Here is a 22628-nt window from a genome sequence, read left to right on the forward strand (position 1 = left end):
GCAATCTCACGCCATAATTATTGCGTAAGGGTCACTTGGATTTTCTCTTATTGTTGGGAATTAATCAATCTTTGAAAAATACGTATATGCATCAAGCATGCGATATTTGTGAATACGACACAAGATTCCATAGTCGTGGCAACAGTAGTAAACTAACATCCTCGTTTCTTTTCTTCAACAACAAAACAATACATCTACACCTACGAACAAACCACACACACAAAAAAGAATACAAAAGATTGTCGCACCTTCATCTTGAAACAATAATCTCTCTCAGTTAACCTTTGTATATTTTCTATCTTTACACAAGATGTGCCATTCTTGGAGCACTGCAGCCTGAAGTGCCATGTGCTCTGTTTCTTCTGCTGTCAGCTTAGACAGTGTTCCTTTTTCCTTCTCTTTTTTCTTCTTCTCTTCTTTGTCCTTTCCCTCCTCTTTCTCCTTTTTCTCTTGTTCGTCTTCATCATTGTCGTCTTCTTCTTCTTCTTCTTCATTCTCTGATTCCTCCTCTGTCTTCGGAGTCTTCTTCGGCTGAGCTGCCTTCAACAAAGCTATCCTCTCCATGGAGATCTTCAGCTTCTCGGCCGCGGTTGCCTTCACTTCGTCCTCCGGCATGTACTCAACGCCCCCGTCAGTTAGATCATCACACCATCCCTGAAGATCCGACTCTATTTGCTTTGTGATTGATGCTTCTGAGGCTCTAACCACGAACTTGCACATCATGGTGGTTGTCTCGTCACCCAGATCCATGTTCCTGCTCACTTCACTAGCCCCAAAGATCATCATGCCCACAAAACCTCCATGCCACGTTTTTGCAGCGTAACAAAGCTGTAGTGACATCACGTTAGGGTTTGTTAGACCATCGATCCAGTTAAGGAACATGAAGGATAATAAGACCTGCTGGAACTAATGAATCACCTGAAAGCCAGCAACTGTGCGTATGATGTGGGAACAGACTCTGTGGAATGGCTTCGATGATAATGATTTGAGTCCGCTTAAAAATGGTGAAGCACCATACTGTTGTGCAGCTGTTGCCATGAAGCCGCTTCCTTCATACATATATGTGCCAGTGTACTCTGCAACAGCTGGCAAGCTAGGCCACAAACGAAAGAACTCGACCGGTGAGATTTTGTGCGGGAGTAGAAGCTCAGTCAGTGGAATCTTGTAAGGCTGACATCTTAAGATCACAGGCTCTCCGAGTTCTGCTTTTGAACCTCTCTTCTGCTTCATGATCTGTGGATCCTCCTCTAGGTAGTCGCCGTCATATTCTCCTCTAGCACCACGGAATGGATAGTAGAGGACTTGAACCCAGAAACCACATCTTTCAAATTGGGACACACCAACGGTGACACTGCATTGTACAGGATCCTACAAGAGTTGAGCACAGAGTGGTTGATAAGACAGCTAAACCGATTGATATGTAAGAACAGAAAATGTTTTACAACTGGCAAAACTTTAGATATTAGAGAACTGTAACGAGATGGGAATATATAAGCAATGAAGACTAAAACCAACCTGTGAGACAAGATTACGCAGCTGCCGCACTGCTTGAGGAGAACCATCCATGAAGTATAGGGCACCAGACAATCCAACCCGTATATCCACACGATTTAGTTCAAGTTCTGTCAAATTAATTATCTGAAAGGTAACATAAAGCATAAGAATATGTTAAAACGCTAAACTCTACTAACTAAACTATAATCAAGTAAATGCAGGATGACACACTAGAATATATACCAACCTTCAAGTGCAAAGTGACCCTTCCATCATTTGTATCTGCTAAATGGTAAGCTTCTATATAGCAAGGATCACTGCTTCCAGTCAAAGGATATGCTGTGGGAGGAACCTTGATAGAAGTCGAGTCGACCCCTTTCGTAAGGAAGAGAGTTAATTCGGTGGGCTTTGGCCTCCAAAGCTCTAGAATGGCCTTGTGAATTAGACCTTCTAATTTTCTATCTTGAGCAGCTGATGGTTCGTAAAACTGAACAGTAAGCTTATGGTGGCTAAATGGGTAATCTCCTCTTGTCTCACTAACTCCAGCCCACCTGAAAATAATATAAGTTGTGTGAGTTCTAATCCAGAAATGCAGTAAAACTCACGCAACAAAAGGATTACAAGCAAATGAGAAAGCTCACTTTCTTTCAGGAAGATTTGAAACATATTTGATCCTCTGCAATATTAAACGGGTTTGATGTTTGCTAACTGTATCTGCAGCAGCATGGTTCCTATACTCCTCAAGCTCTTTGGTTATTAATTGGCCAGCTCTTGCATGACGTGATCCCATCCTCTGGGCGCATAATAAGACTGCCTGAACATCTTGTAGCCTATTCGATGTAGTTGCAGCAGCGTCCAAGTTAAAGAGAACCTTATGCATATTTGCTATGATAATATTTAATGGATCATCAGGGTCATCAGCCAAAAGTGGATCCAGGCCTTCTAGATCAATATGTTCTGCGATGGTCCATATAAGACGCCCAAGAATTCTAGGGGTATTTACCTGCCACGTTAGATCAAAATTTATTATACATGGGAAAAAGAAGAAATTGACAAAGTTTCAGTCCCCAGGAAATAGTTACTCTACAGTTTAGTATTAATAAAGAAAGTCATAGCTAAACCTCTTCAATGATGAAAATATATAACAGAAGAAAGTTACCAAAAGTGACTTCTAACTTTCAGCTGGCGCTTAATTACCTCTTGGAGATCCTTAACAAGCTCACGCTGCAAGTTCTGCAATCGCGTCTCATTTAATATTTGATCCTGCGATGCACCATCTTTGACCCTCTTTACTCCTCCACGGGTATCATAGATATGGCAGAGCCTAACAAGTAACTTCAAATAGCAATCTATAGCGTATGTCCTGCCATCACAATCCCATTTGACACAAGGCCTGCAAACTTCCACAACTTCAAGGGCTGGTTCTGTCCAGTTCAGAGCACCATAACCAGTGCCATATGCTAGTGCACCAATCACTCTGCTCTCCATACCCGAGTTTTTTTGTTCAGGCAAAGGTAGAGATAACTGGAAGCAACTTTCCACAAGCATTGCAACCAGCTCTTCCCGAAATAGGCTTTTACTGGTCACAATATTGAGATCATCTTTAATCCTAGCATCTTCAAAGAGAGAAATAATATCTGTCCCAGGCAGAGGCTTCTGACCTCTTCTGGCACTTTCTCTGGCAAAAAGGTGAACACATAGAGCTGTACGGCAGATACAGGCTAATGCATGCATCCTGTCGGATTCTGCTCTCAGGTTCCTCACCATAAGCAGTAGTCTTCTAAACAAAGAGACCTTCGAAACAAGTTCCAAAAGGAAAGATTCAGAAATCATAGGCCACAGCTTCAAAACAAGTATACACAACAACAACCAATCGAGAATTTTAAAATACGTATTGAAAGAAGTAGAGAAATCACATACCTGCATATGCAGATCAAGCAAGTGCAGGTTCGTGACAACCGCCCTGACTATACTCTCTCTAGCAGAAGAAAACTCTTGGCGGTCCCAGAGTGTTAAAATTGCAATAATGGACTGTGAAGCCCACTCTGGCTTGCCTCCGGCAACATCTGCCAGGTAAAGCATGTTAATCCCGACTTCAAAAATCAAAGCTGGATCCAAAGAGGAAGCCAAGAATGGCGCCAAATGGGTAACCAAGTCTGATACGCCAACCAGCTTCTCGGCGTTGGAGTCCACAACGGTGGCATTAGCAGAAGCAGCAGCAGAGGAAGCCTTGGAAAGCTGTCTAATGACTTCGACACTACCGGAAGCAACAGCCTTGACAGCAAAGACAAGAGGGAAAACAGTGGCTCTGAAGGTTTCAACAGGAAGGACTAAAGACCTAGCCATCAAAGCGCTCCTCTTTTTCCACACAATGTCAACCATAGAAGAGACCCACTTGGACCTGATGGCGAGGGAATTCTCGCTGTCAACGAGCTTGTCGCCAGCAAGACGGCTCATCCGCTTGGAGTCGAACTCCTGGAAGAGCCTACCAACGGATTCGAAGGCAACCTTGGAGACAGCGTCGGATTTGTCGAGCATGTTCTGGCCGATCCGAGCCCACCAGGTGGAGACCTTGTCGAGAAGACCCACATTGTTCTCGCACAATGTAACGAGATCGTCACGGGCGAGGATGCAGCCAAGAGTCTCGGTGATGGAGAAACGAAGGTTGTCAGATGGGGAATCGAAGCAGGAAGCAATCTCAGTGCTGCAATCAGAGATGAGTTTAGGAAGCGAGAAGGAAGGGAGAGCAGCAAGGATGGAGACGGCAGCGGCGGTGACGTCGGGGTCGGGGAAATGAAGATCCGTTTTGACACCTGAACAGACGGTGTCCCAAAGATCCGGGGTCAGGCGGGTGGATCGGATGAGATCGAAAGCGAGCTTCTTACAAACAGCGGACGCCGGAGAGGCAACAATCTCCTCCACAGCAGACTTAGCGATCACGGAGATATCACGTCCGGCGGCGGATTGCTGGAGCGCCTGAAGAAGCGCCGATGACTGGCGAAGCGCGTCATTAGAGCGGAGGTCCGCCTGGATCTGGGCGAAAAGAATGTCCATAACCGGATCCAATCAAGTTCAAATTCGAGATCCAAGGCGACGAACCTGAGCTTAGCTGTCTATTCTGTGTACGGATGCGACATGGAACTGTGGAAGAAGGATGTGTAAATCATTCATCCATCATCGGACTCGACTGAAGAAGAAGAAACAGAAACGGAAACAATAAAAACAGCGTGGGGCTATCACAGCGCGCCGTGTCGAGATATACTTAAGACCCAATAAAAGGCCCACTACAAAATCATTAAAAGCCCAGTGAGTATAAAGCCCAGGGCACTCACCGGAAATATTGCATTCGAGTTATTAGATCCGACGGTCTAGATTGGGAGTCCTGCGCGCCGCGGTACCAAAAGGCGCAGCAGCATCGGACTAGACTAAGAGAGAGAGGGTAGAGAGACAGAGAGAGCGATTTTGTTCTCTCTCTCTCTCTACTTGTCTCCGTCGTCTAGGGTTTTTTTTTTTTTTTGTGGACTTGTTCTCAAATCAAACTCTCTCAACGTCGAGATTTACGCTTCTCTCTGCCCAGGTTCTCTTTGCTTTTCCCTCTAGGCAGGTTCGAACGGCTGCTCGAGTCGGTTAGTTCGTTTTATTATTTGCGAATTCGTTTCCTTTTTTGCCATATTGAGAGTTTAGTACTACTTAGATAGACAGATAGAGTTGAATTGCTATATCAGTGTGATTGAAGGTGTTAGAGAGGTTTCTCAATACGTCTTTTTGTGCAGGAGGAACGGAGGTTGTCACTTCCTTGGCGATATGACTGTGAGTAACGGCGGTTTCCCAGGAGATTACTATCGTCATAATTTTGACTCTCCCGGCGGCGGCTTTGATGATGATAGCCGTCCTAATGCTTCCGATTGTTTCAAGAGAAAGTTTGTTGAAGAAGATGAAACTTTTGGTGTCCCCAGAACGGTTTTACCCTTGTCTGACTTGTCATCATCCGAAAGGAAAAAGCTGGTTCATACGCTTCGACAGGAGCTGCAACAGATACGCTCCTTTCAGAAGACTGTCAACCTTCCTAAGTCTACGACTCTCACTAGTACACCTGCATGCAATTTGCCTCGTCCCACGAAGAGTTTTGGTATGTCACGTTGCTCTACTACTAACCCAGGAGGAGCCAAAACGGTGCCCAAACCTGAGCCCGTTTCCACTTGTACAATGCTTCAAATGAAGCAATGTGAGATCCTCTTGAAACGGTTGATGTCGCATCAGCATGGTTGGCTTTTTAAAACTCCTGTTGATGTTGTCAAGCTCAACATACCTGATTATTTTACCATTATCAAACATCCTATGGATTTAGGCACTGTTAAGACCAAGTTAACCTCCGGCACATATTCTAACCCATCTGAGTTTTCTGCTGATGTCCGTCTTACTTTTCGTAACGCAATGACTTATAACCCCATCGGAAACAAGGTTTTTAACATGGCTGATTCTCTCTCCAAGTTTTTTGAGTTGAAGTGGAAAACTATTGAGAAGAAGTCATCTGGGACCACTTCCGAACCAAGTAACTTGGCTACGTATGCTGACAAAGAGGTTGTAATCCCTGAGCCCCTTGCTAAGAAGAGAAAGATCAATGCTGTGAACTTAGAGCCTGCCAAACGGGTTATGGCTGATGAGGATAGAGTAAAGCTTGGCAGAGATTTGGGCTCCTTAACAGAATTCCCGGTACATATAATCAATTTTCTGAGAGATCACAGCTCCAAGGAAGAGGGATCTGGAGACGATGAGATAGAGATTGACATTAATGATCTCAGTCATGATGCCTTGTTCCAGTTGCGGGATCTCGTTGATGAGTTCTTGCGACAAAATCAGAAGAAAGATTCAAACCTTGAACCCTGTGAGCTAGAGGTAATCCCCCTTCTATATCTAATGCTTGTAACATTTGTTAACATGACTGACAAACAGCGAATACTTTCCTTGATGAAGCTTTTACATGGGTCAGGGCCAGGGAATTCATTGATGCAACACTGTGATGGTTAGCATACGTTGGTTTTGTTGTTTGAGCAAATTCTCATGTCCTGCTCTATGATTAAGTTGTCATTTCTTCTTCCTTACTTGCAGGGAGTGAATTGGAGGACGAGGATGTTGACGTTGGTAATTATGAGCACCCTAGATCTCACATCTCATCTGTCAAGACAGAAAAAGGTATGGCGCTAGGGAACTCCAATGGTTTGTTTAATCTTGTTACATAATATTAGTCTTTGTCTCTATGGAACTTTTGCAATATTTGATTTTTGCAGTGCTTATATGTACTTAACCCTCAGAAGTCAAAATCATCTTAATTCCCTTTTCTTAAAAGTGTCCGTCCATCTTAATGTTTCTTCTGTAGTTTTTTGAAATGGAACTTACTATTTTTATTCAAATAACCTATTAGCTGATAGTCATAATACACATCTAGTTTGATAGTGATAGACGTGTTATATCTTTTACTCCCAGTTCGCTGTTTTCTTTAGTGATCATATTATTCCTTGGATTGATCTAATCAGTGGTTACTCCTTTTATGGTGCATGTAACTGATTAGGCTCTAGTAGCTCGGAGAGTGTACCAGATGATCCTACAACCACAAGATTGTTGAGTTCATCAAAGGTAAGCATCATTGTTGGATTATAATCAATAATATTTATGCCTCTGCAAAGGTCTTAGATACCTTTCCATAATTTGGATTGGGCAAACAATATTGGTCATGATACTAAGCTTGGTATATTCTTAATACCTGACAGATACAAAGCTTTAATACCTAACAGATGAGTTAACCTAGTCTGAAATTTGGTGAGACACTGTTGATTCTGATCGTTTTTTCCTTTTCCTTTTATCCGCTGATACAGGGCCCTGAGAGCATGGATTCGGAATCTCCCTTGGATGGAGCTACAAGCAGTTCCCCAAGGAGAAAACGTGAGCGGATATAGTTTTGGTGCAAGAGATGTTAACTTTTGTTGATTTAAATGTTTGACCCTTGGTTTACTTACTCCTTTTCTAAAAGCAGCTTCCGTCAGTGGATTAAATCAGTTGGAAGATGCATCCAAAGGGAAGCTAAGTCCTGTTGAAGGGGCAGATAGTCATAAAGATGGTAAGTTCAGGAGTGTGACAGAAAAATGTCCGTGTTCTGATTTCTGGGGTTGGCATCTCACTCTTGACCCGTTAATAATTTAGGAAATAGTGCACAGAATGAGAAGCAACTACCTCCGGAGAAGCGTTACAGGGCTGCTCTATTGAAAAGTCAATATGCGGATTTAATCTTGAAGGCTCGAGAGAAAACTCTTAATCAGGTTAGCTGTGTTTGTGGAACTGTGTGCTGCTATATTTGGTTAGCCCTCTCATGAGCTCTCAAAGGTATTTCCTGAAATATTATGTCTGATATCAGAATGAGAAACGAAACCCAGAGAAACTGCGACTTGAGAAGGATGAACTCGAATTGAAAAAGAAGAAAGGTATTTTTGATTTACTAGTTCCAAGTTTGTGATTGATGTTAATATACCAAGTACGTAAACTTGTCCTCTTTTATTTTGCATCAGAAAAAGCACGGTTACAAGCAGAAGCCAAGGAAGCTGAAGAAGCTCGTAGAAAAGCTAAGGCACAAGCTGCAGCTGAAGCTGCGGCTGAGGCTAAGAGGAAACTGGAACTTGAAAGAGAAGCAGCCCGACAGGCATTGCTTGAGGTGAACCGAAATAGCTGCAATTTGGTTGTCTTTTTACACTGCAATATATTTATTGATTATTGCCATGGCTGAATGGTACACAGATGGAGAAGTCGGTTGAAATAAATGAGAACTCAAGGTTCCTCAATGACCTAGAACTGCTTAAAACGGTTAACACGGACCATTTGACAAATCTAAGAGAGGTTGGCCATGACTCTGATGGGCTGGGTGTTTTTGGGTTTGGAGGAAGCAATCCTCTAGAGCAGCTGGGGCTATTTATGAAACATGATGAGGATGAAGATGAAGCCGACCTGCTTTGTTTTCAAGATCCCAGCAACGAAGTAGAAGAGGGTGAAATTGACTGAGATTCACGAGTGTTGTAATTGGGTAATAGCAGCAGCCAGTGTACATGAGAATCAGAGAGTTGTTGTAAAAAAAACGATTAGTTAGATTCAAAAATGTAAACCAGCTTTTTTTAATCGGAGTAAACCACTGACACTTTATCTTGTGAGCCTACAAAACCGATGAGAGAGGAGTATATGTCTCTAAATATTTTACTCTAGAGTTTGCTATATATAGCAGTGACATCGTAGCATCCAACCATACCTACAAGGAAATAATGTTGCAGAAAAGCTCAGTGCATTCAGTTTTTAGGTAGTTTGCATTTGGAGTTAGGCAGACTGCCCTTTTTAATATGATAGATTAGTTTGGCCAGTCCCCCAATAGGTGCTATGATCATCAGTACAACCCCAAGACTGATGAACAACTGCAAAAGAGAAAAGAGTATCTAGCTTTATTAGCTTATAACATAATTTAGCTTTTGATAGTATATATCATACCAGACAGATAGAGGGAACTGTTTTAGAGGATATTATTATTTCTGAAAAGAGATTTTAAATTATTTCTTTTAATGAACATCAATAACTATAACGGTACAGAATTGCTCTTCGATATTATTATTAGTACTAGAAAGTAGAAACGAAAACGGCGGGTAGTTTAACTTCACGACTCGGTCCATTTAACTACTTACTACTACATTAGAATTAGAATGAAGGGAACTAAACAGAAACCAAACCTATTTCTTTCGGTTCTCTCACTTGTCACTTCCCTGTTTTGCTCTACAGGTTCACCCAATAACCTGGTTATACCAAGACCGTAGTGGGCGTTTTCACTGACAAAGCTGAAGCACCAAAGCAAAAGTAATGGCTCTTCAATCTCCTCCTCAACGAACCCTTCTTCTCGTTTAGCTTACTTTGCCCTGGCTCCGTAACCGCAGGCCTGTTCAAGCCAGACGACGGTCCGGCTATGCTCGCATCCATCATCACTCCCTTCTGTTTAAGATCAACCATGCTCGAAGTTGATGACGTGGAAGACGAGTGGATGGATATTTTCGAGAAAGAACTAGAACGAGACCGCACTGTGCCAATCCGCTTCTTCTTGGCCCTTGGACTCGACTGGTTACTTCTGACCGATAACGTTCTTTTATTGTTATTATTAGGCAGAGCAAGCGAGCCAGTGCTGCTGCTTTTTGAGAATCTCTGTCGGAGAGGAACCGGAGTTTCTTGCGCCTCCAAAGCTGTCGAAGCGATGCTTATCTCAGAATCGTTCTTGGAATGGCCTGGTTGCTTCTTGGCTCGGGGCCAGTGGAAAACGCTCTTCAGTCTCTCCGTTGCAGAGTTAATAGACGCGTTTCTGCATTTCTTGAAATGATGATTCTCATCCATCACGTTTAGCTGACCAATCTCAATGGAACATGAGCTGGACCTCACGTGTCTAGCAACAGCATTCTTGTCTGGCGCAACATCAAGTCGGGTGCTTAGGAACATGTCAGCGTCCGACGTCTTGAAACGAGCTCCTGGGCTGTAAAAGTTTCCTCTGTCCTTCAAGTGAGACGCGACCACACTCGTGATGCTTTGATCACGAGAACTGAACATCCCTCCGGCTGATACCAGGCGTCGGAACAAGAGATCCGAGGTAGGAGATAGCGGCTTCTGCCTGATGAGATCAAGGGGAGTCAAACCAGCGTTGTCACGTATGTTAATATCAATCGATTTCACAGACATGAGCATCTCAACGAACTCCAGAGGAACATTCCCAGAGATAGCCAAGTGAAGAGCCGTGCGTCCCTCGTTGTTCCTATAATTCACAAAATCTCCTTGAGATTTGGAGGCAGCGGATGTGATCAGACGGTTCATGAGCTCCGTGTGCTTGTCAAGCCTCTCGAACGCCGGAGCCTGGAAACCGGAGATTCCAGCGTGGAGGAAAGTGTCTCCGGCGTTGTTTCTAGCGTGGATCAAAGACGGAGACGCAGAGATCAGAGCGTCAACAAGATCAGCGTGGCCACGGTAGGCAGCCACGTGCAAAGCCGTGTTCCCTTGGTTGTCCACAGCCTCGACCAAACCGTATAAAGCCACAAGCTCTTTAACCACCAGAGTATTACCTTTGGCGGCAGCAGCGTGGAGGATAGTGGAGCCCTGCTTGTCTCGGAAGGCCAAGACATCTTCAACAGAGCAATCACTGACAAGCTCTTTGAGAAGGTTCAAATTGCCTCCTCTGGAAGCAGAGTGAACCGCTCTGTTCTTCATCTCCCACTTGTAAGCCGCCGGGATATCACCGGCAGTTTGCTGGTCGAAACCGAACCTCGGAGCAACGGCGAAATCGTAAATGAGGCGGAAAACGTGGTCGTTCTTGCTTCTGGCAGCTGCGTAGAGTATGTCAGTGACGCCGTACTCTCCTTCGCCGAACACGAGCAGAGGGTTTCTGTCGAGGAGATCGCGAACAAAGGAAAGATCTCCGGCGGAGGCTGCGGTGTACATAAGCCAGCCACCGTACCCAGAGCGGATAAGAGTGTTGCTCTTGGATCTCGCGCCGCCCTCGTCGCAGGCGGAGAGGAGCTTCTTAGCGACGCGTGATCGGCAGGCGGAGACGTCGTGGAAGAGAGAGTCGTCGTCCCAGACGGTCTCGAGGCGGCGAATACGGCGGAGGGAAGTGAGCTTCATGAGGTTGTTGGAGTCTATGCGGAGAAGCTCGCGGACTAGATCGTACTGGCAGTTGGCGGCAGCGTAATCAATGGGAGTAGCGTACCACCACTGATCGCCGGTGCTCTCCCACCGGAGAGGGAAGTAGGTCGGAGGCATAAAGAGTTGCAGAGGAAGAAGAAGAAGAAGATTAAACTTGATTTCTTTGGTGGTCACCGGAAGTATATTATCTGTGGAAACTTATATTTTACTCTTTATTACTTAGCAAAGCATAAAATTTGGAGAAAATATATGATCGTTACAACTACACTATAATAATACAACTGCGTTGTCTACTACTACTACTACTGATAAGTACTACTGTATAAATAAAAGAGACACTCCCCAATTTGATTTGTAACCGAACCTAGAAATATCTGCTATCTTTATTACCAAATTTCAAGGAATTATTATTAGATGTTTTTTTGTTTGAATATAAATGTTTAACGCGTAATCATCATCATCATCAAGGAGTACAAAAAAATGCGATTTAAAAATAAATTTACAGAATAATAACGTGGGGAAAGATTGATATCCATAAATAAAAGAGAATGTGGAAGAAAAGAGTCGTGTGGTGTGAGAAAGGCCTAATTCTATAAAGTGGAAAAGGACTGATGATTGTTATGATGGAGACACATGGAACCACAAATTAAAAAAAAAAACTAAACTAAAATGGAGACCTTTTTTAAACAAAGCCCTGAGTTCTCTTTTTACATGGTATCAAAAGCTCCACTACTTTTTTCTCGAGGTAATAATAATCGAATTGGATTAATCCAAAGCATGTCTCTCGAATCATCAGAATCTTTTATTTGATATCCGAGAATTTTAACATTTCATACATCGTTACTCAATTTTATTTCAGGATCTGAGATCATTGGACTTGTTATTATTGTATCCGTTAGATTTTCAATTTGAAGTTTCTGTAAATACCGTTATGCTAATGTAAGTGTAAGTTGAGACATTAGATATAATGATGTGATAAGTATGAATTGTAGGTAAGATTAGTAGTAGTTACTAGTTATTAAACAACAGATAAGGGTATCTGCTTTTAGTATAAGCCAACGTAACAAAATATTTAATGTGTGATACGATTACGGGGTGGCCAACCACGCCCAACCCAATCAAAATCAATGCTCTCATTATATTATTATAGTGTAGTTGTAACGACGCTATTAAGGACAAATTCTGAATCAGCCAGCGGTTTAGAATGTTTTTGATTCTTTTTCTCCACCTCCCCCTCGTGGTCTTTAGAAATCATGATCTTGTATTTCATAATTTTATCATTATTAATAACATATATAAATCAAAGATTAAGCTAGTATATACTATTTAAGAAAAGAAATGGAAAACATGCAGAAATAAAAACAAGATACGGTTAAGGTGTCAAAAAAGAGGAAAAATAGGCATGTGATGAGAAGAAAAAGTTAGCTTTATTATTTTCTTGTTATACCCATATAAAAAGCATGTGATGATGAATGGAGTGGAGAGGTGTCTCCTCCTTTCCAAAACTCTTAAAAACTTTCATGGGCATATGGGATATGTATAGAGCCATAAAGGAAGGAATCATAAGTAGCAGAATATCATCATCGAAAGAAATACATAACTTAGATCTTAAACAGTTCAAATTGAAACTTACCCACCCAACCATTTTCATTCATTCGTATAGGTAGTTTAAAGACAGACAAAGGATGGTTTGGGTCTAGTTGTGTTTATAAACCAGTAAGTTGACAGCCAAACCAATATGAAATTGTCACTGAGCAAATCAAAGCAAAGAAGAGCAATAATGGAAGAACAAAAGGGAGATAATGATGCAAAACTTTGCTTTACCTTTCTTTTGAAGGTATTATTAAACCCCACAAGAGGTAGACAACAAGAGTTGGTATCCACCTAGCGAATAGTGATGTAATATTATCAGTAAGCGAGCTAGGTCCCATGTAATGCTATTACAATGAATCTGATTGTTAAATGGATCAGGTACACACCAGCAATATCTATAAGAACCGAACAAATCATCTCCTCCTCTATCCGGAGAAGGATTTGTGCTATAGCTACACCTATCACTCGGTTAAACAAGAGCCAAAGACAGAATCAGCAGTTACTTGGATTTACTAATATAAAGAGTCGGAAAGGATCAAGAGAACTTACAAGAGCATAATGCTACCCCTGACTCTAAAATGTAACTTAAACAGAAAGAACGTACTTAAGTAGCAAGCATGACAAACCCAATTTGTTAATCAAGGCTCCACATTCAATTAAGCAGAGAAAAGAAGAAGAGGAAGCAGCAAACTTTTGGAGGATATACTCTCTCTAATAAAGAGTCTGGAGAACTTACAACAAAAGAACATCATCATACTCTTTTCCGAAATGTAAATCTAACTGAACGAATTTTACTTATTAGCAAAAGCATAGTTCAAGAGCAGAGAGTGAAGAAACACGAATCTTACAAACTGTATGACGTGTCAGTCAGTTCTTGGCCTTGACGGAGTTGTTGTCCTTGATTTTAGCACGAGTGTCGAGCTTGACAAAACGTTTGAGATGATCATAGGGAAGGGTCTCGACGTTCTTCCTCCTGAGTTCACTATGAGCAGGGCGCTTATCGAGGAGATGCCAGAGCCATTGAGGGTAATCAGAATCAGGCAAGATCTTGGGATCAGATCCTTCTTTGAGAGTATTGGCGCCGACAACAGTGGTGGATTTGATCTCTTTGCTCAAGCTCGAACCTTTAGGAGCATCGCCGCCTCCTCCTCCTCCTTTGCCACCTTTCTTGGCTTTGCTAGCTGCTGCAGCGAACGTTCTCCGGATTAGGTCCTTGGATGATCCGCCGCTAATCATTCCAATACGCTTCATTTCCCCCCCCCCCCCCTACACACACAGCCATCATTTTTTTTTATTTTTTATCATTTTCCAGAAGAAATTAGGGTTTTAGATGCTGCCTACCCCCCCCCCCCCCCCCAATGTGCTAATTGATCCACAAACTTATGTAAAATTTTACAACAAGAGCGAGCAAAATTAGGTATTTTCAATCGACTCACACAAGCCCTTAGGGAAAGAGAGAGAGAGAGAGAAAACTTACGACCGACCACTCGTGATGAAGAAGAAGAAGAAGAAGAAGCTCTCACTGACGACGAGTTTCAGAGCGGCGGAGCGGAGAAGACCAAACAAAACACAACAAACCAACACCATTTTTCCACTTAAGGCCCAAATATTTTTGTATTGGGCCCAAAAATAAACCAAATTCTAAAATAATTAAAAAGGCATAAAAAGAAAGAAACAGTCTTTTGTATAAGTTAAGTTAACCCACAAACAGCCTAGCATTTCTCCTTCGGTTATACATTAAGCCATCTATCTACACACGATTCAACCAAACACGATACCTACCACATAGTTATATACCTATGATAATCGATAGATTTCAACACTTGTGGCTGAAAGAACCATCGGGCTGGAGAGTACTTCAGCGACGAACAAAACAGACTGATGATTGCGGTCGTTCAATCTTCTCTATCTTGAGATCAATTATAATAATATTTGGTGACGTGTCAATTTTGGTGAATAAATTAAAACCGATGAATGTTTCTGTAATAACAGCTGTGATTTGTGAATAAAAGAGACAATCCGAAATAGGGAGACGTACTTTGCACTTTCCATCACACCAAATTAATTAATTGTGTATATATATATAAAGGACAAAACAAACTAAATGGGGAATATTATTGTAGTATCAGTTATATAATTATCTGATTCATATAGGTTAGCTGTTTGAGATCAGCAGCACACAACGTACAACTTGGAAAACCAAAAGACAAAAGGGATATATATTAGAGGACGAAAGCCAAGAGAGTAATGAACGTAGAGGTGATTAACTCTGGGCAAGTGGCGGCGTTTGGAGGTGGTGGAAGCGTCTTGGGTTCGCCAAAGTGAGCAGTTGTTGGTGCTGGAGAAGGAGCCATTGGAGGAGGAGGAGGAGGAGAGCGTTTGCTTCCACCACCGTAGGAGGATTCGGCCAACATAATGAGCATTGCCAAGACGAGAACACATATGACTAAGCTGAAAGATCTCATTGCTTGCAATATTTGATCATCGATCGTAAAGGGAATATAGTACTTATATATACACTTGAAGTGTCGACGGGGAGGGAGAATGAGTCTATCTAATTCGTGTCGTGTGGGCCGGGGCCGGGGGCAGCAGAGAGAGAGCGTATCAGAATATGGTACGGTAGTGGCTAATTAAACCCGTATAATACTTTAAAAGTAACATGACTTGTTCTCCTAGAATTTGAATGACACCGTAAAATTCAAAAAAGACCAAGTGATCACTAATTACTTTATTATACTAGTAATGAAATATAAAAAATATGTATCAACTATTTGTAAAAATGCTAATAATCAAAGGTATCATTGACTTGTCTCTAATACTAGTATAAGATTATACAGACTAATCAAGTTGAGTATTGTTGTTGTTGTTTAGGAGGTCTTGTAGTAGAAATAGACTAATCAATTACTCCTTCCATTTCAAAATATAAGATATTTTGAGTGAAAGCAACGTAGATTAAGAAATAACTACTTAAAAAAAGTTTAACTAATCATAAACAAAATTACATAAAATAAATAATAAAAAAATATAAAAGTAATCTAAAAGTTATATAGGAAGTTAAAAACAACTTATATTATAAAACAAAGAAAAACCTTTAAAATATTTTATATTATGAAAAGGAAGGGTATTTTATATTATGAAAGGGAGGGAGTAGTATTTGTTTTATTGTATGTTTTTGTAATTGGCAAATTGTACTTAAAAGAAGTGATCAGTAAATGGGTGAGATGAGAGAATAATAAATAAAAACTAAATTTGATAACGCTGGCAGAGTCGCCGAGTTTTGGAGGTATATGTATGTATGTGTGTAAAAAAAAAAAAAAAAAAAAAAGGGAAAGTAGAGAGACGACTAAACAAACACACACGTGTAGCCGGACTCCATGGCAGCCTTCAAAGTTGGGCGATTCAGACAGGGAAAAATTCGTAGAATCTTCTTCTTTGATTATTTTTATTCAAATCCCCCCTCCCAAACAAATTTTTTCAATTTTTAAAAATTAAAATTACAAGTTGAAGTTGGGGGGTTCGTGGTCGCCACTACCTAATCGCATCGGGTTTTTTTAATAGAAGAAGAAGAAGAAGGAGGAGGAGGTAACAACAACGCATCGCATCGGCATGGATCTATCATCATCCATGCATTGACTTTTCTTTTTCCCCTTACTTATTTAGATCAAAGAAGAAGAAGGAAAAATAATATGCAATTATAGCTAAAAAAGGGGTGGGGTGTTTTGAAAATAATCGGAAATCGGCGATGGAGATGCGGTGGTGGTGGTGGTGGGATATGATGATTGTGGCAGCGGTGGTGGTTCTGGTAAGTGGGTGTTTGGCTGATGATGATGATGATGAATGGGGTCAAAGGGCACCGTATCGGATCCACACGCTCTTCTCCGTCGAGTGCCAGAACTACTTCGATTGGCAGACCGTTGGTTTGATGCACAGCTTCCATAAATCCCGACAACCCGGTCCGATTACCCGGTTATTGAGCTGTACCGACGACCAGAAGAAGGTTTACAGAGGCATGAATCTCGCTCCCACTTTCGAGGTTCCCTCTTGGAGCACTCATCCTAAGACCCATGACTGGTCAGTATACTTGATTCTCTCTTAACTCCCAATTTTCTTTGCTTTTAATCCTTACTACAATTTCTTAGCTAGGGATTAGATGATATCAATGGAGATGTCAATATAGCATTGTTAGTCTTTTTTATATGCTTTTGTTTTGTTGTTGGGATAAACAAAAAAAGGTACCCAGCAATTAACAAACCAGTAGGAGTTCTTTACTGGCTTCAACACAGTGAAGATGCCCAGCATGTGGACTGGGTTGTTATTCTTGATGCTGACATGATCATTCGAGGTCCTATCATCCCTTGGGAACTCGGTGCTGAACTCGGAAGACCCTTTGCTGCCCATTACGGGTAATACTCTATCTCTCTTTCACCTAAGTAGCCAGTAGCCAGCCTTTCCTTCCTTTTTTAGCTCACGCCTCTTTCTCTTTTCAAAATAGCTACTTGGTTGGCTGCGATAACATCCTTGTCCGTTTGCATACAAAGCACCCTGAACTCTGTGACAAAGTTGGCGGTCTTCTCGCCATGCATATCGAAGATCTTCGCGTCTTGGCCCCTCTCTGGCTTTCCAAAACTGAAGACGTTCGCCAAGATACTGCTCACTGGACTACCAACATTACCGGAGATGTTTACGGCAAAGGTTGGATCAGTGAGATGTATGGTTACTCCTTCGGTGCTGCAGAGGTATACTCTCACCATTCTCCTTCCTTAATTCTCTTCTTGCTCGTGCTCTGAAACTCTGACCTTCTTCAGCACCTTGTATGTTTTCGGTTATAAACATTGTGTTGTGTGATTTTGTTTTTGATCCACAGGCAGGGCTTAAGCACAAGATTAACGACGACTTGATGATATATCCTGGCTATGTTCCACGAGAAGGCGTTGAGCCTGTTCTTCTGCATTACGGTTTGCCTTTTTCCATTGGGAACTGGTCTTTCACTAAACTGGACCACCACGAAGACAATATTGTCTATGACTGCAACCGTCTCTTCCCCGAGCCTCCATATCCAAGAGAGGTAACCTTCCTTCATAAGTTCTCAACTCCATTTCATGTACGTATCTCTACTGGATGCAAATTACCCACAAAACTATTTTCATTGAATAGGTGAAAATGATGGAACCTGATCCGTACAAGCGAAGAGGTCTACTTTTGAGTCTGGAATGCATGAATACATTGAACGAGGGACTCATACTGCGTCACGCAGAAAATGGCTGCCCGAAACCAAAGTGGTCCAAATACTTGAGCTTTCTCAAGAGCAAAACTTTCATGGAGTTAACAAAGCCTAAACTGCTTGCACCAGGAAGTGTACATATCTTGCCGGACCAACACCAGCCGCCACCAGTCGATGAATTCAAAGGAGCTTATCCAAAGATTCACACACTGTTTTCTACTGAGTGCACAACTTATTTCGATTGGCAAACAGTCGGCTTCATGCACAGTTTCCGCCAGAGCGGCCAACCCGGAAATGTCACTCGGCTTCTCAGTTGCACAGATGAAGATCTTAAAAACTATAAAGGTCATGACTTGGCCCCGACACATTATGTTCCTTCCATGAGCAGACATCCTCTAACAGGCGATTGGTACGATTAGCAGTTAAACCAACCTCGGGGTATTTTTTTTTTTTTGTTAACTTAAAATGTGATCTTCGTCTGATTTTGATAAGTTCTTGACACAATCAGGTACCCGGCAATTAACAAACCAGCAGCGGTTGTCCATTGGCTTCACCACACAAACATTGATGCAGAGTACATAGTAATTCTTGATGCTGACATGATCCTCCGAGGACCCATCACTCCTTGGGAGTTTAAGGCAGCTCGAGGCCGACCAGTTTCAACTCCTTACGAGTAAAAACTCTTGATCAGTTTTTTTTTTTTTCCAATTTATAGATGATGCAGAAATCGCATTTAACCCTCTCTCTCTCTCTTTTGTTTTTTGTGTTAGCTATCTAATTGGATGTGATAACGACCTTGCAAGACTTCACACGCGTAATCCAGAGGCTTGTGATAAAGTTGGTGGAGTCATTATGATGCACATAGAGGATCTCAGGAAATTCGCAATGTACTGGTTGCTTAAAACACAGGAGGTTCGAGCAGACAAAGAACACTATGGGAAAGAATTAACTGGGGATATATATGAATCCGGCTGGATCAGCGAAATGTATGGTTATTCGTTTGGCGCTGCAGAGGTAAAAAAAACTTATCACAATATTTCTAATTTTTTGCAGCTCAATGATTTGGTTTCGAATAGGGAGGGTCTAATTATCACAGTACAACATTTTGTGCAGCTGAATTTGCGGCATATCATAAACAAAGACATATTGATATATCCCGGTTATATACCTGAACCTGGTGCTGACTATCGAGTTTTCCATTACGGTCTTGAGTTCAAAGTTGGAAATTGGAGCTTCGACAAGGCGAATTGGAGGAACACCGATTTGATCAACAAATGCTGGGCAAAGTTTCCAGACCCGCCTAACCCTACGGCAGTCCATGAAACAGACAATGATCTGCGGCAAAGAGACCTTCTCAGCATTGAATGTGGACAGAAGCTAAACGAAGCTCTGTTTCTGCATCACAAGAGAAGAAACTGCCCTGAACCTGGGTCTGAATCGACCGAGAAGATGTCGGTTTCGAGGAAAGTTGGTAAAGTTGAAACGAAACAACAGTCCCAAGGAAGCGATGATACGAAAGAATCAGAAACAACAGGTTCGACAGAGTCTGAAGGGAGATTCAGCACGTTGAAGTTATGGGTGATAGCACTGTGGTTGATATCTGGTGTAGGGTTCCTAGTAGTGATGCTGTTGGTGTTCTCGACTCGTAAAGTGAGAGGAACAACAAGAGGGAAAGGGTACAGAAACAAGAGACGAACTTCGTACTCGAACACGGGTTTCATGGACACAAAATGATCGAGAAAGAGTGAAGGCTTACTTGATTCAAGAGTATGAGAGCATTGTGTAGATACAAACTAAACCAAAGCTAAAAAGAAAAAAGGTGAGACAATTTACTCTTTGGATTTTCCCCCCAAAGTCAGTCATATAGGTTTACTTTGTACTTTTCAGGGATTTGTGTTTTTTTTTTTCTTTTCTTAATTTCTGAATTCGTATTTCTGCTATTCAAAAGCGCCCAACAAGGAACCAAAGACTCTCAATCTAGATAATATCGAGCAGTGTAAAAATAAAGTACTGCAACGAGTTGACGACTTCTATAAAAAAAAAGAGGACCACTTCCTCCTCCCTCTCTCTCCTGTGGGTAATACTTTTACTTTATTTAATAGTAAAAAAAATTGTAAAAAATGCGTAAAGTATTATTATTCTATCACCGGAAGAAACAAACAGACAGAGAAGAAGAAACCCACCCATAGAAGAAGCCCAATTTTTTTTGAATTCAAATTTTAAACACCAAAAAGCTTCTTCTCTCTTTTTCTTTTCCCACAACGGACAACAAAAAAAACCCCACTTTCTTTTTTAATAACAGATTTAGGATCTCTGTAAAAAAAAAAAAAAACACTTGACTCTCTCTATCAATCTGTAAAAACAAAACTAAGATATATTTGTTGTTGTTCCAAAAAGAATGGGAGAAACTGCTTGTCTCATGCAGCCATTCTCATATGCAGCTCCTGAGGTTCGTTACCAATGCTTTCTCTGGTCCAGAACTCCTAATATATAATCACATAAATAAGCGCTCTCATCTCTCTTGTTTCATCCTCTCCTGTGTCTGTCTTTTAGGGAGGAGGAGACTCTCTTGTTGCTTCTTTAGGACAGTCTGTGTCCTTCGGGAGATTCATGTCCGATAAACTTGACTGGGAGAAATGGTCTGCTTTCTCCACCTCCCAGAACCCTTATGTGGCCGAGGCCGAGAGGTACTCTAAGCCAGGCTCTGTTGCTCAGAAGAAAGCTTTCTTTGAAGCTCACTACAAGAAACTCGCTGCTGCTAGGAAAGCTGCTGCTGAAGAAGCCCTCTTGCTTCAACAGCAATCCCAACCAGATAAGCTTCCAGTTCCAGCAGTTCAACAATCAGATATCAATTGTCTTGTTGGAAAGAAAGATGGGCTGGTCTCGAAACCGGATCTTGAGCTTCCCAGAGGATCCTTAGATGCTGCTGCTGCTCAATTGAAATCACTTACAGAGAAACAAGGCGGCTGCGGATTTGGTATTAGACAGTCTTCTGACGAGAAAGAGAACTGTGGGATGCCTGAGTCAGAGATCAATGGTGGTGGCAAAGTTTCTACACAAGCAGAGGAGGAGAAGAAGCCTATACTTCTTAAGGTATCTGATTATTACTAAGAAATGATGATGATTAAGAGCTTTCTTTCTCTTTCTCTCTGGGCCTGGCTTCTTTTGTTCTTGATCTGTAACCGTCTTTTGCAGAAGAAATCCAAAGATTCACAACCAAAGAGCAGCAGTACCAAACCAAGAGTCTCTAAGTACAAGAGTTCATCCGAGAGGACTCCAAGTCAAAAGACTAGCAGCAAGAGCAGCAGCTCTTCTTACACTTTCACACCGGCTAAAGAGTTCAATAGATTAGTGTCCATCATAAGGAAGATTGACGGGTCAAGAGCTTCTTCTAAACCAACCAAAGACTGCAAGACTCCTCTCCGGACACCATCAGACAAGGTGACTCCATTCTTTTTCTTTTATATCAATAAACCAAGTGCTTATAGTGGCTCTTGTAAATTGTAGGCGTCTGCAAAGGGAATTGTCGAGGATTCTTTGTGCACACCTTTATCGAGTCACACAAGGTAAACGAAACTGCTCTCTTAAAAAACCTTTGTTGTCGTGTGGTTAGAGAAGTAATCAATCTACCTGGGTGTAACAGTAGTAAATGCAGAGGGAAGATAGCTCCCGAGTCTTCTGCTAAGACGGGTCGAGGAAGATGGAACTTCCTCCCTGCGGAGTAAGAAATTATACTAATAAGAGTTTACTCAAAATTCAAATTTTTTTTTGTTAAATGTGTGTGCCTCTCTTTTCTTGTTTTTGGTTTTTAATCAAGTTGTTGTTGTTATTGGGGAAACAAAAGCAGGACACCGAGCTGTTTTACACCGTTTGGTTTAAGAACAGAGGAGAGAGCAGAGAGAAGGAAAAAGGCAAGAAGAAGAAGAGCTTTTGAGTGATTAATTATTATAGATACTTTTTGGTTTCTAATTCTACGTGTGTCTTAGTACTTACCATTAAGTTGTTGATGTGTTTCAGAAGCTAGAGGAGAAATTTAAAGCAATGGATGAGCCAAAGGACGACAAGAAGCCGGAGAAGGAGAGGAGTGTGGAGAGGGAAGGGAGTAAACTACGGCAAAGGCTATGCTTCAAAGCCAAGCCACTTCCAAATTTCTACAAACAGAGACCTAAATGCACCGACGACCAAACCAAGAAAGTAAGCTCTCTCTCTCTCTCTCTCTCTCTCTCTCTCTCTCTCACACACACACACACACTTTTCACTAAAATCGCCAAATATCCATGGTTTTCTGTGTCTGACTGAGAGATGTGTGTTGTGTGTGATCTTTTTGGTAGGCTCTGTTACAGTAGCAGAGTGGTGTTCAAGCAATTCCCACCCATTATCTTTCAAAGTGATATGTATTGCCAGCGCCAACGACGAAGGATTAGTTTGTTAGGAATCGTTTGACAAGTTTGGTTTTATTCCAAGAAGAAGAAATATTGAATTTGATGACATTGCATCTCTTGTATTAATATATGATTTTGTAAACGTCCTTGTTATCTTCTTACAACCTAGACACAGTTTACAGTTTTGCGTTAAAGATTAGAAGACATGGAGCCACGCAAAATAGAACAAAAGGGGT

The 22628-nt window shown here is 41.7% G+C and overlaps 7 protein-coding genes across 20 annotated transcripts; 3 read left to right on the forward strand and 4 right to left on the reverse strand.

Moving 5' to 3' along the window:
• Positions 1–105: 105 nt before the first annotated feature.
• On the reverse strand, positions 106–4880 carry LOC104763716 (protein TPLATE). Its single transcript, XM_087500685.1, has 7 exons — positions 3415–4880; positions 2692–3288; positions 2136–2497; positions 1742–2045; positions 1516–1638; positions 919–1368; positions 106–828 (listed from the first exon to the last, which is right to left on the reverse strand). The coding sequence occupies exons 1-7, from the start codon at positions 4546–4548 to the stop codon at positions 274–276; spliced, it is 3525 nt and encodes a 1174-aa protein (XP_087356811.1). The 5' UTR covers positions 4549–4880; the 3' UTR covers positions 106–273.
• On the forward strand, positions 4837–8679 carry LOC104763715 (transcription factor GTE11). 4 transcript variants are annotated; one of them, XM_010487066.2, is made up of 11 exons: positions 4837–5120; positions 5268–6390; positions 6469–6517; positions 6604–6687; positions 7064–7128; positions 7368–7434; positions 7526–7609; positions 7693–7808; positions 7904–7970; positions 8055–8197; positions 8281–8679. In XM_010487066.2, exons 2-11 carry the CDS (start codon positions 5299–5301, stop codon positions 8539–8541), a joined length of 2028 nt encoding a protein of 675 aa, XP_010485368.2. In that variant the 5' UTR covers positions 4837–5120; positions 5268–5298; the 3' UTR covers positions 8542–8679. The 4 variants fall into 4 exon arrangements, with proteins under 4 accessions (XP_010485368.2, XP_087356812.1, XP_010485367.2 ...); XM_087500686.1 differs by having other exon boundaries at positions 4837–5098; XM_010487065.3 differs by having other exon boundaries at positions 4959–5098; positions 7523–7609.
• Positions 8623–11753, reverse strand: LOC104763714 (uncharacterized). The gene is made up of 2 exons (XM_087500687.1): positions 9252–11753; positions 8623–8942 (listed from the first exon to the last, which is right to left on the reverse strand). The coding sequence occupies exon 1, from the start codon at positions 11311–11313 to the stop codon at positions 9319–9321; it is 1995 nt and encodes a 664-aa protein (XP_087356813.1). The 5' UTR covers positions 11314–11753; the 3' UTR covers positions 8623–8942; positions 9252–9318.
• Positions 11754–13469: 1716 nt separating this feature from the next.
• LOC104763713 (uncharacterized) lies at positions 13470–14682 on the reverse strand. 2 transcript variants are annotated; one of them, XM_087500689.1, is made up of 2 exons: positions 14267–14682; positions 13470–14055 (listed from the first exon to the last, which is right to left on the reverse strand). In XM_087500689.1, the coding sequence occupies exon 2, from the start codon at positions 14038–14040 to the stop codon at positions 13657–13659; it is 384 nt and encodes a 127-aa protein (XP_087356815.1). In that variant the 5' UTR covers positions 14041–14055; positions 14267–14682; the 3' UTR covers positions 13470–13656. The 2 variants fall into 2 exon arrangements, with proteins under 2 accessions (XP_087356815.1, XP_087356816.1); XM_087500690.1 differs by having other exon boundaries at positions 14270–14391.
• Positions 14683–14850: 168 nt separating this feature from the next.
• LOC109130976 (uncharacterized) lies at positions 14851–15270 on the reverse strand. The gene has a single exon (XM_019241215.2). The coding sequence runs from the start codon at positions 15252–15254 to the stop codon at positions 15012–15014; it is 243 nt and encodes an 80-aa protein (XP_019096760.1). The 5' UTR covers positions 15255–15270; the 3' UTR covers positions 14851–15011.
• A 652-nt stretch (positions 15271–15922) lies between these two features.
• On the forward strand, positions 15923–19950 carry LOC104767276 (peptidyl serine alpha-galactosyltransferase). 2 transcript variants are annotated; one of them, XM_087500692.1, is made up of 9 exons: positions 15923–16371; positions 16450–16860; positions 17022–17192; positions 17282–17525; positions 17654–17854; positions 17944–18419; positions 18519–18683; positions 18781–19024; positions 19124–19950. In XM_087500692.1, the coding sequence occupies exons 2-9, from the start codon at positions 16532–16534 to the stop codon at positions 19742–19744; spliced, it is 2451 nt and encodes an 816-aa protein (XP_087356818.1). In that variant the 5' UTR covers positions 15923–16371; positions 16450–16531; the 3' UTR covers positions 19745–19950. The 2 variants fall into 2 exon arrangements, with proteins under 2 accessions (XP_087356818.1, XP_087356817.1); XM_087500691.1 differs by having other exon boundaries at positions 16013–16860.
• A 34-nt stretch (positions 19951–19984) lies between these two features.
• Positions 19985–22586, forward strand: LOC104763717 (uncharacterized). Of its 9 annotated transcripts, none has more exons than XM_010487071.2 (8): positions 19985–20459; positions 20564–21103; positions 21206–21451; positions 21518–21576; positions 21654–21731; positions 21858–21921; positions 22028–22204; positions 22342–22586. In XM_010487071.2, the coding sequence occupies exons 1-8, from the start codon at positions 20409–20411 to the stop codon at positions 22354–22356; spliced, it is 1230 nt and encodes a 409-aa protein (XP_010485373.1). In that variant the 5' UTR covers positions 19985–20408; the 3' UTR covers positions 22357–22586. The 9 variants fall into 9 exon arrangements, with proteins under 9 accessions (XP_010485373.1, XP_010485371.1, XP_010485376.1 ...); XM_010487069.2 differs by having other exon boundaries at positions 20156–20459; positions 21855–21921; XM_010487074.2 differs by having other exon boundaries at positions 20269–20459; positions 21657–21731; positions 21855–21921.
• The last annotated feature ends 42 nt before the right edge of the window (positions 22587–22628 follow it).

The sequence above is a fragment of the Camelina sativa genome, chromosome 19 (assembly GCF_030686135.1).
Source record: "Camelina sativa cultivar CO46 ecotype springtype chromosome 19, ASM3068613v1".
Classification (NCBI taxonomy): domain Eukaryota; kingdom Viridiplantae; phylum Streptophyta; class Magnoliopsida; order Brassicales; family Brassicaceae; genus Camelina; species Camelina sativa.